The 14,495-nt window shown below is 48.1% G+C and overlaps 1 protein-coding gene across 1 annotated transcript in view; it reads left to right on the top strand.

Moving 5' to 3' along the window:
• Arhgap25 (Rho GTPase activating protein 25) overlaps positions 1-14,495 on the top strand; it is a 76,860-nt gene that overhangs the window by 46,636 nt on the left and 15,729 nt on the right. The window contains 1 exon segment of the mRNA XM_050165452.1: positions 13,964-14,171. Coding sequence (XP_050021409.1) covers positions 13,964-14,171 — 208 coding nt within the window.

Below are 14,495 nucleotides of genomic sequence, written 5' to 3'. Positions count from 1 at the left end.
TTGCTCCCGTGCCGTGCCCTCTGTAATATCTTCACCACAACCTTCCTTAAGTCCTGGACAGCACGGCCAAGGGCCTGCTGACACGCCCTTTTCAAAGTGAAGGCCTTTGGTCATCGGCAGGGCTCATGGGTGTTATCTGACTTTGCATCTGCTCGCAACCTGCCCTGCCCTGCTGCCCTGCTGTGCTCTGTCCCCGTACTCAAAGGGTTCCTCTCATCAAATCGTCAGCCACCACCCTGAGAAAAAAGCTGGGTTTTCGTACTGGGAGTGGAAGGGGCGCTATGGACTTACTTGGGGAACCGTGTTAGCTGTGGTGTGATGACTACTCATGGGACCAATAGTTCAGTGCCGCAGAGTAAAATAAGGGAAGCTGAAGCTTGGTGTCATTTCCCCAAGGCTGAAGAGTTCTGATCCCTCCAAAGGCTGCCCTTTCTACTTATTGAACAACATAGCAAAGATGGCCTCCAAAAGGAATGAAGAACTTCTGTCTTGATCAATCTTTTCTAGGAGTCTCGAAGCGGGGAAATAGAGAAAATTGTTTTTAGGGCCTCACTAACTCAGAACAGCTCACGAGGCCACAGCCAGATAGCACCAGTCGGTATCTGCAAGCCGTTTGCATCATGTTTGTTGGGGGCGTTGCTTCAAGGCCTTCCTGCTTTCAGCAGATGGTCTTTAGTAACCACATCTTACAGGCACACTCCTTGTTCTGAGGCAGGTGCATGGGTGAGCCTCGAAGGAGAAATAGGTAGCATGGGGCCTCACTGAGGAGTCCAAAGTGTCGAAGATCGATGAGGTTGCTTCTCTGAGAAGTCGTTAGTCTAAACAGCTGGGACGCGGTGTGGAAGCCGAATGAGTGCACACTAAATGATCTCAGTGCACATTATTAACTCGGTTACAGGTGAGGTAAAAGTTGGATTTGTAAAGACAAGTGTCACACAGCACTTCTTAGAAAAGTCATTCCCAGACCTAACATGGCCTGCAGACAACAGAGCTTCACTACAGCCATGGCCTGCAGACAACAGAGCTTCACTACAGCCATGACATCCCTCGTTGATTCTTCCCATGTTACATGAGGGAACTCTAGACATGAAAGGGTAGATAGTCTCCCAGGAGATGAAGGGTAAATGGCCACCCCCAGAAGACTATCTGGAGGAAGCCAGTGGCAGGGCTAGAGCCAGGGCTCATTGTACAGTGCCATCAGTGAACTGCAATTGGATCGTAGGACATTCTCCCAAAACTGTGACATCATCAAGACACATTGCCATCTCCTTCCAGGCCTACGGCAGCTGTGCGTTTCCGACGTATGTCTCGGCCACTTCTCACTACCTCCATTCCTCCACCTGGTCAGAAACAGAGTCCTTCCTGCTCAAACCCACCGCTCACCTTGCTCACCTGCCCTCTGACAGACATGCTAATGCCATGTCAATCATGTCAAGTCCGCTCTGCTCAATCCTTTCCTGCTCTTCCTTTATCAGAGTAAAAGCTTCATACGGATTCACCATGCACAACGTTGCCTTTGTTATCTCTTTGTCCGTGTTTTCTAGTTCCCGCCCCATGCCCGTTCCTCTCCAGCCTCCTCAAACACCACGGGTACGCACCTGCCTTAGGGCTCTGTGCCTTCTCTTCTCTGTTTAGAATCCTCTGCTTGGTTTGGTTACTTGTGTGTCTTTTGTCTGGTTGGTTGGTTTTCTTCAGGTTTTTGCTTAAAGGCCACCTCAGTAATTCCCCGTGGGGGTCATTCTGTCGAACATTTAGTAGCTTTCTTTACCTAGTCCAGCCCTCTCTCTTCCTCTGTTCTGTTTTTCTCTTTGGCATGTAAACCCTTCCTTACTTGATAAGTGTTTGTTTCATAGTCCCCGTCACTCACTGGGATAAAAACCTCAATGTGTAAGGCAGGATTTGGTTTTCTCTGTGGATCCCGGGACTGAAGCAGTACCTGGCTTGTGTTGAATGGACTGGTTAAGGAGGAGCCTCTCCACATCAGAGTCACTCTGGGCCACTGTCCCAGGCTGTTCTTGCCATTGGCTGATGCCCACCAAGAAAGGACTCAGTGAAGTGAACGGCTTCTTGTAGAACTAATTCCCATGGAGGAAGTTAACAGCAAGTCTAGCTGAAGTTCTTTTTGATCCTTAGAAAAGCCGACGAAAGTATGGAAACTGGCCAGAATGGTAGCTGGACATAAAGAGCCTTGCCTCCCACAGTGGGGGGTTCTCTGACACCTGTAGCCTGCCTGAGTGCCAGCCCTAAATGAGAGAAGTCACTATGGGCAGAACAGACACCTTCTCTTGCTCCTGCTGCTGAAGAGGTGGCCTCCAGGTCTCCTAGCTTCTCAGATGTCCCTCCTTCCTGGCAGGCTCTGCAGGGTCCTCACATCTCCTCAGGGAGCAGCTGCTTGGTGTCTTCTTAGCAGATTAGCTGTCTACAGAGGACCAGCTGGGTAGACGGGCCGGAGCAGCATTTACCCTGGAAGTTGGGGATGGGATCCCAAAGTCTTGCCAGGAATAGAGAACGGAGGCAATCAACTTCTAATAGCTCATCCCAGGCCTCAGTTTTGGTGTGTGTGTGTGTGTGTGTGTGTGTGTGTGTGTGTGTGTGTGTGTGTGTGTGTTTGTGTGTGTGTGTGTGTGTTTTCCAGACTCCTCTCAGCATGGAGACCACACTCTCGAGTCATCATGGTAAAATTTGGCTTCTATCCCCGGGGACAGGCATCCAGGCTGCAGATGGTGTCTCTGTTGACTGTTTTCCCTTGCCCTCTGGGCGCCTGCTCAGTGGCTCCTGGACACAGGGGTTCTGTGTTAAGTTTCACCCTTCTCACTGAAGCTGCAGTTAGAAGACAGGGTTCCGCTCCTTTGTTTAGGTTTCATGGTGGATTGGCCAACACATGGCTTATGCAATGTAAATATTGACTTATTATAAACCTCAAGGAGTTTTTCTTCCTCTGGTCCTTTATTTCTTTATACCCTTCAGGACATGGTTTCACAATTCCCAGCACAGTGCAGCTTGTGGGATGTACCATCCATTATTCTGTGTGACCTCGTCTTTCTTTCTGGCTAAGCCTGATAATTTTTATTTATTTCTACTAACTCTCTATCTCCCCTTCCTCCAGCTCCTAAATATAAGAAAGGCATGCATTTGTTCATTTACTCTGGAACTCTCTACTGATGAATTGCCAACACTAGGGAGAAAGACCTCTGGTCCTCCTCATGGAGGGAGGGGAGGAAGTGACTCAAGGAACTCAGTCTACTAAAAGACACTAAAATTAAAATTTAAAAACCAAGGGATAATATAAAACAATAATTTGAAGAATGCTATAAAAGCTCGGTGTGATTGCTCATACCTATAACTCCAGCACTTGGGGCCTGAGGTAGGAGAATCACTGAGAGTTCGAAGCCAGCCTGGGCTACAGAGTGAGTTCTAGGTCAGGCCGGGCTAGAGTGAGAAACTGCCTTATAAAATAAAAATGCATCACGAAAGGAAAAACCAGAAACAAAGGAAATCTTTGTGAAGGAGATTGAGGAAGGCTTTTCTGAACCAGGAACAACTCACTGAACTCCAAATAGGCAGGGGAGGTGAACCAGACAGAGAAGCCAGAAAAGGAATGGTGTCTATATCAAAGGGAACGGCAGCTGCAAATGTCTTGGGACATAAAGGTGCGTGTGTGCTGGGATTTTGAGATGGGGTGAGGGTAGGTGGTAGCAGTAGAGACAGCTGGGGAATGTGTTGGTCACCAGGACCAACAGGCAGCCATCCTGGAGAAAGGTTCAAGAAAGAAGGTGGTAACGTCAGATTACATTTACCTTATTCTAGTTGCTGTGTGCATCATAGCCTGGGCTGGAGGCCCAGAGAGAACGCAGCAGACCAGAAGCTGGAGCTCTTATCCAGGCAAGAATAAATTAGTGGCAGCTTGTATAGGACGAGGGCAGCGGAGCTGGGAGAATCAAACAGGTTTGCACAGCGTTCCAGAGGTGGCATTGCCAGGACATGGGTGTGAATTCCATGTGGAGAAAGAAGGTGGTGTCAAAGATGAGTCCCGATTCCTGGCTGGGGAATGACAAAGGGATGAGTACTTGGTTGGCAGTGTGATACGGCCCCAGGCCCTTCCTGGCAGTTCTCTCCCTGCCTGGACCTCCGTGATGGTCTCTAGGTGCACAGGGTCAGTTACAGCCATCCATTCTGTCTTCGTAAAGTGTGTGTGTGTGTGGTGGGGGGGGGGGGTTAGCTGGCTCGCTTCACCCAACAGCCTACCTCTGAGATCATTGTCTCAGAAGACCCTGACTGAGCCATGCGTGTCTCTGAAAGCCTTTCCAGGAGAGGGTGGGCTGGCTTCATAAAGGCTAAGTGGCATTCTGTGTTGCTGCCAGACAGCTTGATATATGGCGCAATGCTGGTAAACGCTTGCGTGTGGGATTTTTCTTTCTTTCTTTTAACCCGCTTCTGAGCTGTCCCCTGGATGGCGGCTGACAATCAGCTGCTAAGTAAAAGGAGGCACTTATTTTTATTGTATTCCGACAGCTTTACGTCTACTCTCTGAAAGCCAAGGGAGCCTCTTGTGTGTAAAGGTGAGTAGGGAGCAGAGAGAAGTGTTGGGAAAGGGCCGGGCAGGTGCCGACACATCCCTAGGGTTCCGCCCAGGACTCAGAACCTGAGCAGCCTTTTGCAAGCATGTGCTGAGCTGGAAGTCAGCGAAGACAGTTAGCTCTTGCAGCGCAGGCAGAGAGGCCAGACTGACTCCTCGGAGGCAGAGCCAGAGCGCTCGGCAGCCATGCCTCACGTCCCCAGGATGCCACGCTGGGAACTGGGCTGTGGCTTTCCCACCCTGGCGCTCCTCTTTTGTTGGGACTTCAGGAAGAGAGCCCCCAAGCTCCGAAAGAAAGGTATTTCTTTCCTATTTGATCATTCTTCCACGATAGGGCACTTTTCTCAGCCGCTCTCTGCTCCTGTGTCAGGATAGGGTACGCGTCTGAAGCTGAGCCCCGGGTAACTCTGGAACTGGCACAGAGGCTGTGCTGGGGTCTGGCTGTGCAAGGGACTCAGAGAAACCGAGTGGTGGTAGAGGAGGGACAAGATAGAGGGGGCGCTCAGCACTGATCTAGCCATTTTCACTTCCCTAAACCACTCAGTGCCCTGGGGTTTTGTAGCCACTCTGGGGAGGAATCTCTGGGTCTGAGGGTGGAAGATGGATGGACAGGGAACAGAAGGGGCAGCCATGTTATCTGTGAGAACGAGATGTCACTGTTAAGAGGACAGAGTGTCTTCTGTTCAAAGCCTTGGGTCTGAGGACTGGGGTAAATGCGGGAGGTATGAGGTAGGGTGGTATAGTTGTCACTGGAGCACAGTGGGAGAAGCACTGGGTGGCCTCTGGCCTTGGATCCTGAACACGGATGATGTCTTAAAGATTATTACACTGACTTTGTGGGGGCTACTCTGATATAAAACCCAAGACTTCTTGCATGATAGGCAAATGCTCTGAGCTATTTTCCCATCCCTTAAAATTAAAAAAAAAAACCTTCGTGTGTGTGCATGTGTGTGTGCACGTGCATGTGTGGGTGTGCATGTGTGTATATGCATGTGCATGCACTGAGTGTATGCACATGGAATTGAGAGGTCAGCCTTGGGTTTCATTCCTCAGGAGAGACGTGGTCTCTCACAAACACACCTGGATTCATAGGTTAAGTTGATGACCTGGGGTTTGACCATCTGCACCTCACTGGGACTAAGGCCGTGATCAACATCGGGTACTGGTGCTGGAATAACAAATGCTTTACCCACTGCGCTTTCTCCCCAGTCCCTGTTTTTTTCCTTACTTTTTTTTTTTTAATAAGACAGTATCCTGACTTCCCACTGACTTTAATAACAACAGATTTAAACTGCTACACAGAAGGTTTCAGAAAAAAAAGTATGGTTTTAGGACAAATTTCAAACCTGAGTCTAACTTCTCAGTTTCCGGCTTCATATTAGCCCAAGTAAATCAGTCAATTGTCTCATTCAAAAATTAGCCAGATCAAAGTCTGTACATCGTAATGAACTGATAAACATTTAGAATTGGCATTCATCAATTGACTGACATGTGGTCCTAGAGAGATTCCTAATCTGAACCCAGCTTATTTTGGTATGTGATACTTTTATTTGTAAGTTTTTAATAATAAAGTTTTGTTGATTTTTTTAAAAAACCCAGTCAGCTGCTATAAAGATTATATTGCATTTAGTTATTGTATTGCATATCATACAATGGCTGTAATTAATAAGTTGAATTTTACAACTGTTAAGATGAAAGCACTTCAGCTAAGTGATGGCTCAGAGTGACAATGAGCTCTGGTGAATGATTTGATTGGACCTTACATTGCTGCCAAGAGCAGAACTATGAAGTCCAGATGCCCTGAAGGAGTAGGCACAACCTTGGGAGGCCACAGCAACACCTGTCTCCTGTCCTCTCCTTCACTGGCCTCTCCAGTTTTTGTCCTTGGGCTGCCTCTCTTTCGGTCCCTGTGTCCAGATTTTTCCATGTATACCTAGAAGCAAAGGTAAGGATAAGGACCAGGTGGTGGTGGCTCATGCCTTTAATCCTAGCACTCGGGAGACAGAGGCAGGTGGTTCTTTGTGAGTTCAAGGCCACCTTGGTCTACAAAGCAAGTTCCATGACGGCCAGGGCTGTTATACAGAGAAACCCTATCCCCCCTCCAAAACAGGGTAAAGACAAGGACCAAGAGAATGAGACAATACAGTGTGTTTCTGTGTGTGTGTGCGTGTGCGTGTGTATGTGACTGGGGTGGGGGTGGGGTGGGGAGTTGAATACCAGGGTCTGCTTTGGATTCCACACAATGTGATCTGTGATGACGAATGATCAAACCTGACCAAGATAAGCCTAGGGTGCTTTCTCTCATGGAAGAAGGGACTCAGGGGCCCTGTTGTCTCTAGGGTGTATGGCAAGTTCTCCATAGAAAGAATGGTAGAAAGAATGGCTTTGGCCGAGTTCTGAGCCACAGATATGAAGTTCGGAGACTTCATCCTGGAGGGATTTAAAGTCATGAGTTTATCAGGAAGTGAGCAAGGGCAGGGAAGAAAGCGCCAGGGGACAAGCTAACAACGCCCGGAGGTCAGGGAGGAAGGTGAGAGCAGACGACGACGATGTGGATGAGGAACCCAGAGAGGGTAGTTCCAGGAGCCACTAGGAAGTGTTGCAAGAGGGGGGCATGACCTCCTGTGCCCCAGTTGCTGACTGAACAGCCAGAATGAGCCCTAGAAATTTAACCCCACAATTAAAAAGCATAAAGGCCACTGGTCTCGGCAAGAGGGAGTTTGGAGAAATGCTGAGTGGAGGGATGAGTGGGGAGCACAGGAGACAGCAGGTGGAATGTTCCTGAAGTCTAAGGCAGCTTCTGTGCCAGGAGATAAAAATAGGCGAACCAGACTGGCTGTCTGTTTCTGAGGAGCTCACAGCTCGTGGAAGAGTGCTTCTTAAGTAAATCATCGCAAAACTACATAAGAGGCCATAGAAGAGGGGCGTGAATGGAGGGATCTGTGGATTCCAAGATGGCCCCATCCCCTCCCCAAGTCTTCCAAACTCAGAAAGACTGGGTGTCTAGGGGGTGTGAGAAGAAAGTTATCAACTTGTGAGTTTCTAAGTGCAAGCCTGCTTTTTATTTTCACACCTTCTCAAACGTCAAAAATCCTGCAGACGTATTGTGACTTTGTCCATTCTGCAGAAGAAATTGGCAAGGAGCTCAGCTGTCCCTCCCTCCAAATTGTAATCACATAGACAGTGGCAGTGAGGCTGGAGTGAGTTAACGTGTTTCTGGTGGCCCAGTCGGGCGAGGGAGAGTGTTTAGGGGTAACTCCAACGTGATGCTCTCAGTCTTGCTAATTGCTCCCTTTGTGTTAGGCACCTGGTGTCAGGCTTTGTGTTCTCGTGGGTGACTGAATGCTGTGGGCTGTGAGGAACGCTGTGTGGGAAGCAGGGACTAAAGAGGAAGCAGGAGGAGCGAGGGATTGAAGAAGACGTGGGGAGAGTAGCTGTTCTGTGTGTTCTGAGGGCAATAATAGAGGGAGGGGACATAGGCTACAGCTATGATGGCTACTGGTTTATAGGTGGTACCCAAATGTGTGGAGACATAAAGGAGGCATCCAGGAGTCATCAGAATGAGAGTAAAAATTTTGTAGGCACCTGGAGAGGAACTGAAGGAAAGGCAACACGACACTATCAGTGTTTGGAGAAGACCAGCGGGTAAAGAATCATCCCAACTCCAAAGGAGGACATGGCCACTGGGAGGGCATCAGAGAGCACCAAGAAGTTTTGATGCAAAGAGACAAGCAATGGGAACTAAACTAGGATGGTTTGGGAGGTTGGGAACTGGATGACCCAATGGGCTGTGAAGGAGGAAACTCCCTCCAGAAGTAAGCACATGTTTTGTGGGTGCAGTGGCAAAGAGAGAAAGGCAAGAATTGCTGATCTGCAGAACTGAGGTAAAGGATCGCTCTTTATAAACTAGCAAAGATGTAGATTTTCTTGACTCCTCATACCGAGAGAGAAAATGTCACTACACAAAGAGGAAGTCTCAGAAGAGGCGGAAAGGTTAGATGGAGCTGACGGGCAAGTGGAGGAAGAACAGGGCTCTTCTCCCTTTAAAAGAGGAAGACCCTGTTGAGGAGGACGGTGGAGAGGCAGGGCCTGGGGAGCCAGCCGTGGCCATCTCTTTCCTCCCGAAGGAGTCACCTGACCCTCTGAAGCAGGGAGTTAAAGGTGGGGAAGCCCAGAGCAGTGAAGATTCAGAACCAAGGTCTCACGAGACTGGAAAAGCACAGTACTAGGCTATGATGCTATCTGCATATAATATGATGCCTGACAGTCAGACCTGACAGGACAGGGCTGTTGGAAGGGGACAGTCATACTGAGGAGTGGATACCATGGCCAGAGCAGCATGTGAATGGCTGAGTGTGGCAAGGGGGTGCAGACTGGGCACACGGGAAGGCTGATGTGCTTAGGGGAAGAGAGAAATCTGACTTCTCTTGGCTTTCAGTATATTTGGGCTATTTGTCCACATCTGGATCGAATGGCCACCGGTGCCCACAATCCATGCTCCAGAAGCCGTTCCCTCTGACAGTGACTCTGCACCTCTCAGAATTTCCCAGTGTGCCATGGCAGCTTGTGTTTCAATCATGATCTTCTGGCGTGGTGGAAATATCTATCCACCCCCTTTCACAGTAAACAGAAGCCCAGTTCTGTGTGGTCCTGAACATTCTGATGGTCTTGGTATTTGTGTGTGTGTGGTCCTTTCATTTGCATAGTGGGAAGTTGGCTGATTGGAGGCAATGACAACGTCTTTGTGCTCCTTGTCATCCCACAAGGCTGCAGCTGGCCAGTGCCAGGCATTAGACCATTGTTGCCGAGGAAACTGGATTGATTTGTGTGATGACTGTGAGGGTTCCAACCAAAGGAATGTCAAAGTAACCATGAGTTTTGGGAAAATACTTGTTTAAAGATCCTAACTCACCAAGTAATTCAGCAAAATCTGTTGCCCATCCTCCTTGTGCCAGGCTCACCGGGGGAAACAAAAAGACCTTACCTATTTCTAAGCACAGGAGCTTATGGTCACATGCCCAGACATTGATGCACAAGTCACAGTAGCCCGATTGCCACAGTGCAGTGGGCAGAGAGGGAGGAGAGCACACACTGGGAGGCTGAAGTCTGTCTACCTGAGGGCAAGAAGGCCTGGCAGAGATGTTGCTATTGAAAAAGTCCCATGAGAGTCTAATAGAATCCCAGGAGGCTGGGAAGGGGGCAGACATGGGAGGGAGAAGAGTGTTTGAGAAACTGGCTAGCACTGTTTTGGGAACATCGGAGTGAGGCGCCTTTGAAGACAGGTTAGTCGGTCATGTGAGAAGGGCAAGTGGATGTCAGGCCAGCAATGAGATCCGCTAAAGTCAAACAAGAACATCTGGGCAGATTTGGAATCAGAGACGATACCCTCAACCCCCAGAACCAGATACACGAGAGAGGAACCATCAGGCACTGAGGCCAGTTAAAGAACACTGCCCTGGCAACTGAGGACGAGGTGTATGACCTCAGAAGCAGGGCAGTGGTGCTCAACAGTGTTTTGAAAATGCCGGATACTGGAGTGGAGGATTCCGGAGTCCAATATTGTTCTTCATAAGTTAAATCTGTACTAGCTAGTGTCTGGAGAGAGGAGAACAGCCAAAGAGTCAGGGATCCAGAGAACCAAGAGGCTTTGCGAAGGGCCAGCTTGTAGGACAGAGGCCAGGTTCAGACAGAACTGAAGCCATTGCCCTCAGAACCTAAAGGGAAGAAGCCTTGGAGCTTGTGGGAAGAACAGGTGGGCAGTAGCTCTGTTCATTTAGATCTAATCTTGTCAGGCTCAGGGGTGAGGAAATTACAGAGCTGGGTGCTGACAGAGCCAAGGTTGAGCTGGCCCACGCTTGCTTTGCTGGAGGCTGTGGAATTTGGAAAAATATTTTGGCAAAGCAATTTGCATACCATGGGGACAAACCACTTGACCCCAGAGCTGAACATGCAGAAAGTTGCCCCATGAAAATAGTTGAACAGCATGAAATATCTGTGCTCATCTATCCAAACACTAATTAATTAATTCAACAATACCCAAATATTATGCCTCCATGTGTGGACATTCCGGCGAACATGTTCAGTGTAGCTGCGCTTTTGAAAGTACAGAAAACAATCTGAATTCTACAAGAGACCTAACGGCTTAACTCAGTACGGGATAACGGAGTGATGGGCTCTTTCCTTCTCTTGTCCTTCAGTGCCCTGCATCACCAGAATATAGTTCTTGATTTTCCCATGTCACCTTTAAAGAATTTAGGACAAGAATATTAACCAAGACCTGAAAACAAATCGTTTAAATTTCCCAGGACTGTAATTTGGGATCATTACTGTCCGTCTCCATTTTTATCCCATTTTGTTTACGTATTTAAGATAGTACTAAACTTCTGCTGATCACTGCATGCCGGGAAGCTGGTCATGTCCTCTGCTTACTACTGTGGTGCATTCATTTCATCTTGACTGCAGCTCTGAGGTCACAGCACTGTCATAGCCACTTCACTGTCAATTGCACCGAGCCTTGGAGGCCTTGGTAAACTTGCCAGATCAGTAGCCGGGGCAGGGAACATTCGGAAGGCAAGCCTGGTGCTGAGGCCATGGGCTGCCGTGGGCTGTCTGTCATAATGTAATGGAAACAAGATGCTTCCTCAGTGAGAAACACACTTAGAGATGAAGGAGAGCTCTTTAGTGGTGTTTGGTTGTCTGGGGCTAATGGCCAGCTAAGAGTCCACTCCCCGATACGAGATTTCATTAGCCTACTTGCACCTGAGGCTGAGGCTTTTGCATTTTACATGCGCCGCCATCCTCCCAGCTCTCTCAGGTCCTGGCCCCAGGTTACACTTCAAGTACCATAAACAGAGTCAGGAGACTGCAAGTCTGCCTGCTTAGGCAGATAGAAGATTTACACAGCAAACATATTACATATTGCCAGAAGTATTTTAAGCATACCTCTGTTGTTCTCTTTCAAATGGTTGTTAGCCAGTGTCATCTTGCCCACATGACAGGATCACTTCTTTGCTGATAAGAGCCCAGGACAGGAGTTAGTGATGGTTGTACCTCCGAGCTGCCCCTTAAAGGTATGTCTTTATTATGCTAACGGAGTATGTCTTAGTCACTGTTCTATTGCTGTGAAGAGACACCATGAACATGGCAACTCTTACAAAAGAAAGCATTTAGTTGGGGCTTGCTTACAGTTTCAGAAGTGTAGTCCATTATCATCATGATGGGGAACGTGGCAGTGGACAAGAAGACATGGTGCTGGAGAGGTAGCTGAGAATTCTACATCTGGATCTGCAGGCAGAGGGAAGAGCAAGCCATTAGGCCTGGCTTGGGCTTTTGAAACCTTAAGGCCCCACTCCCAACAAGGCCTCCTAATCTTTCAGACAGTGCCACTCCCTGGTGACCAAACATTCAAATCGATTAGCCTATGAGGACCATTCTCTTTCAAAGCCCTAAAGAGCCCAATGACTGGTCAATCTCAGTCTTCTCTCTAACAGGTTGATTCGCATACTACCTATTTGGAGGGGTGTTTAGGAAGCAGTGCTCCTATATCTAAATTTTACTTGTGTGACTTAATGTCTCCTAAGTCAATCTACTAGTAAGTCCTCTATAATACCAATCCTCTGGATCAATAATACTCCCCCAAGAGCCATAGACTGTCTAGTAAAACCCCCAGTGACAGACATAAAAATCTCCTTTGGAGCTATTGACCAGGGCGGTGGAAGAGATTCCCCAAATATAGGCTATAGCAGCTGTCCTTAGTTTCCTCCCAGAAGTTGAATGTAAAACCCTTTTGCTAAAGACACCACACATGCTAGACATAAGACTTAGAAGGGCTGAACTGGGACTGACTTGGAAGCTCTTCCCCAAGGAATAGCTTTCTTCACAGCCAAAGGTGTTATGCAACCTGCCAAAGAAGAAAAGTAATCAAGAGCCCTGCCCAACTGTAAAGCCACAACAATGAACAGGATGGCAAGATATCCCCCGAGGGTACAATAATGGCACTTATGTTTTGGGGGCAACCAACAACTGTCTAATTGGATTGAAGACCTGCTCAATAGAAAGGAATTCATGCCTGATACTATAAAGCTAGCAACTACTCGTGGCTGGTGAAGTATTGGACCCTAGAGGAAAACCTATTACAGCCGCTTTCCTAAACCAGTGTAAATCCTAGCAGCATTCTGGTTTTTTTTTCCTTTCTTTTTTCAGTTTTTCAAGACAGGGTTTCTCTGTGCAACAGAGCTAGTTGTCCTGGAACTAGCTCTTGTAACCCAGACTGGCCTTGAACTCACAGAGCTCCACCTACCTCTGCCTCCCAAGTGCTGGAATTAAAGGTGTGCGCCGCCACTGCCTACAGATGAATGTTGCTCTCACCCCCATCTGAGAGCGTCTTTTTGCTGGAGTTGAAGATCACTACAGAAGTTCCAAAATCACATGTGGTCCAAAATCCAGAGAACAACTGACTGTGTGGTACACAATCCCATTAACATATCGGAAACACAACTCCGAAGCTTAGGGAATGTCATGAGAGAGGGGCGAAACACTGTTAAGAACTGGAGCTCAGGACCTCTGCTGGGAGCATGTGTCTGCTGTACAGGGCAGGGACTATGTACCCATAACAAAGCTCTAAAAATGGCCAAAGAAGCATGACCTGAACAATGACAAAACCAGGTGACATGCCAGTGCTGAGGGAATAGACCTCAAAGACTCTATCTAGATGCAGAGTTAACCAATCAATGGCTGCAGAGAGAGGGAGAATCAGTCTTCTCTAGGGACAAGCCCCCTGGTAGATCAGACAATCCCAGCATCAGCCCTAAACAAATACACAGAGCAACACTAAATGGATTTAGTGTGTGTGTGTGTGCACGTGCGTGCATGCACGTGTGTGAGTGTATGTGTGCTCATGCATGTGCAAGTGCATATAAACCAATAATTAAAGCAGACAAGCTCGTGGGTTTGAGAGAGTAGCAGAGCACACGGAAAGAATTGAAGGTGGAAGAGCGAGGATGGGAATGATGTAAATGCTAAATTCATGTATGAAATTCTCAAAAATATTAAACTAAAAATAGATAATATTTTGAAAGAAAAAGGGGGCTAGAGAGGTGCTTTAGTGGTTAAGAACACTGAGTACTCTTCCAGAGGAATTCTTAACAGCTCAAAACATTTGTAACTCAGGCCCCAGGGCAAGCCGATGTTCTCATCTGGTGTCCAAGGGCACTCATGCATGTGGTACATAGACATACAAGCAGGCAAAACACATATGTGTAAAATACTATTAATAATAATAACTATTGATACATTTGTAAAAAGAGAAGAAACGTGCACAGTCCCTGCCCACCCGTTGACTCAGAGAAGGTCAGAATAACTCAGGGACCCCACATTTCTTCTTCCCAGCGGTGTTCGGCCAGCGCCTGGATGAGACTGTGGCCTATGAGCAGAAGTTTGGCCCTCAGCTGGTGCCCATCCTGGTGGAGAAGTGCACAGAGTTCATCCTGGAGCATGGTGTGAGTGAAGAGGGCATTTTCCGCCTGCCTGGGCAGGACAACCTAGTGAAGCAGCTGAGAGATGCATTCGATGCAGGGGAACGACCTTCTTTTGACAGGTATGCTGTCCTCCTTACCTGCACTGTCCCGTCTGCCTGTGCCCTGTCCAACTGACGAGGCAGAGAAGATCTAGGGGAGCCTTCAAAGGCTTCAAGACCCCAGAACGCAATAGGAAGAAGGCTTTCCTTGCTCTGTTCATCACTCCTAATTTTGGGACCGAGGCACAGTTAAAAGAGTGTGCAGACGATTTATATGACATAGTATGATCTGGGCAGAGTCAGGTGATGCTTAGGGCAGGAGGGAATGCGGGGATGCAGAGCATGGGGGAAAGCTGAGGCTTAGCCTAGGAACACTGCCCAGCATCCTCGTCAGGCAGAGGAGAA

This window comes from Alexandromys fortis, unplaced genomic scaffold, assembly GCF_014885135.2.
Source record: "Alexandromys fortis isolate MF-2015 unplaced genomic scaffold, M_Fortis_MF-2015_v1.1 scaffold_158, whole genome shotgun sequence".
NCBI classification, from domain to species: domain Eukaryota; kingdom Metazoa; phylum Chordata; class Mammalia; order Rodentia; family Cricetidae; genus Alexandromys; species Alexandromys fortis.
The sequence above is the reverse complement of the archived record's forward strand: the minus strand, read 5'-3'. Positions and strand labels throughout refer to the sequence as shown.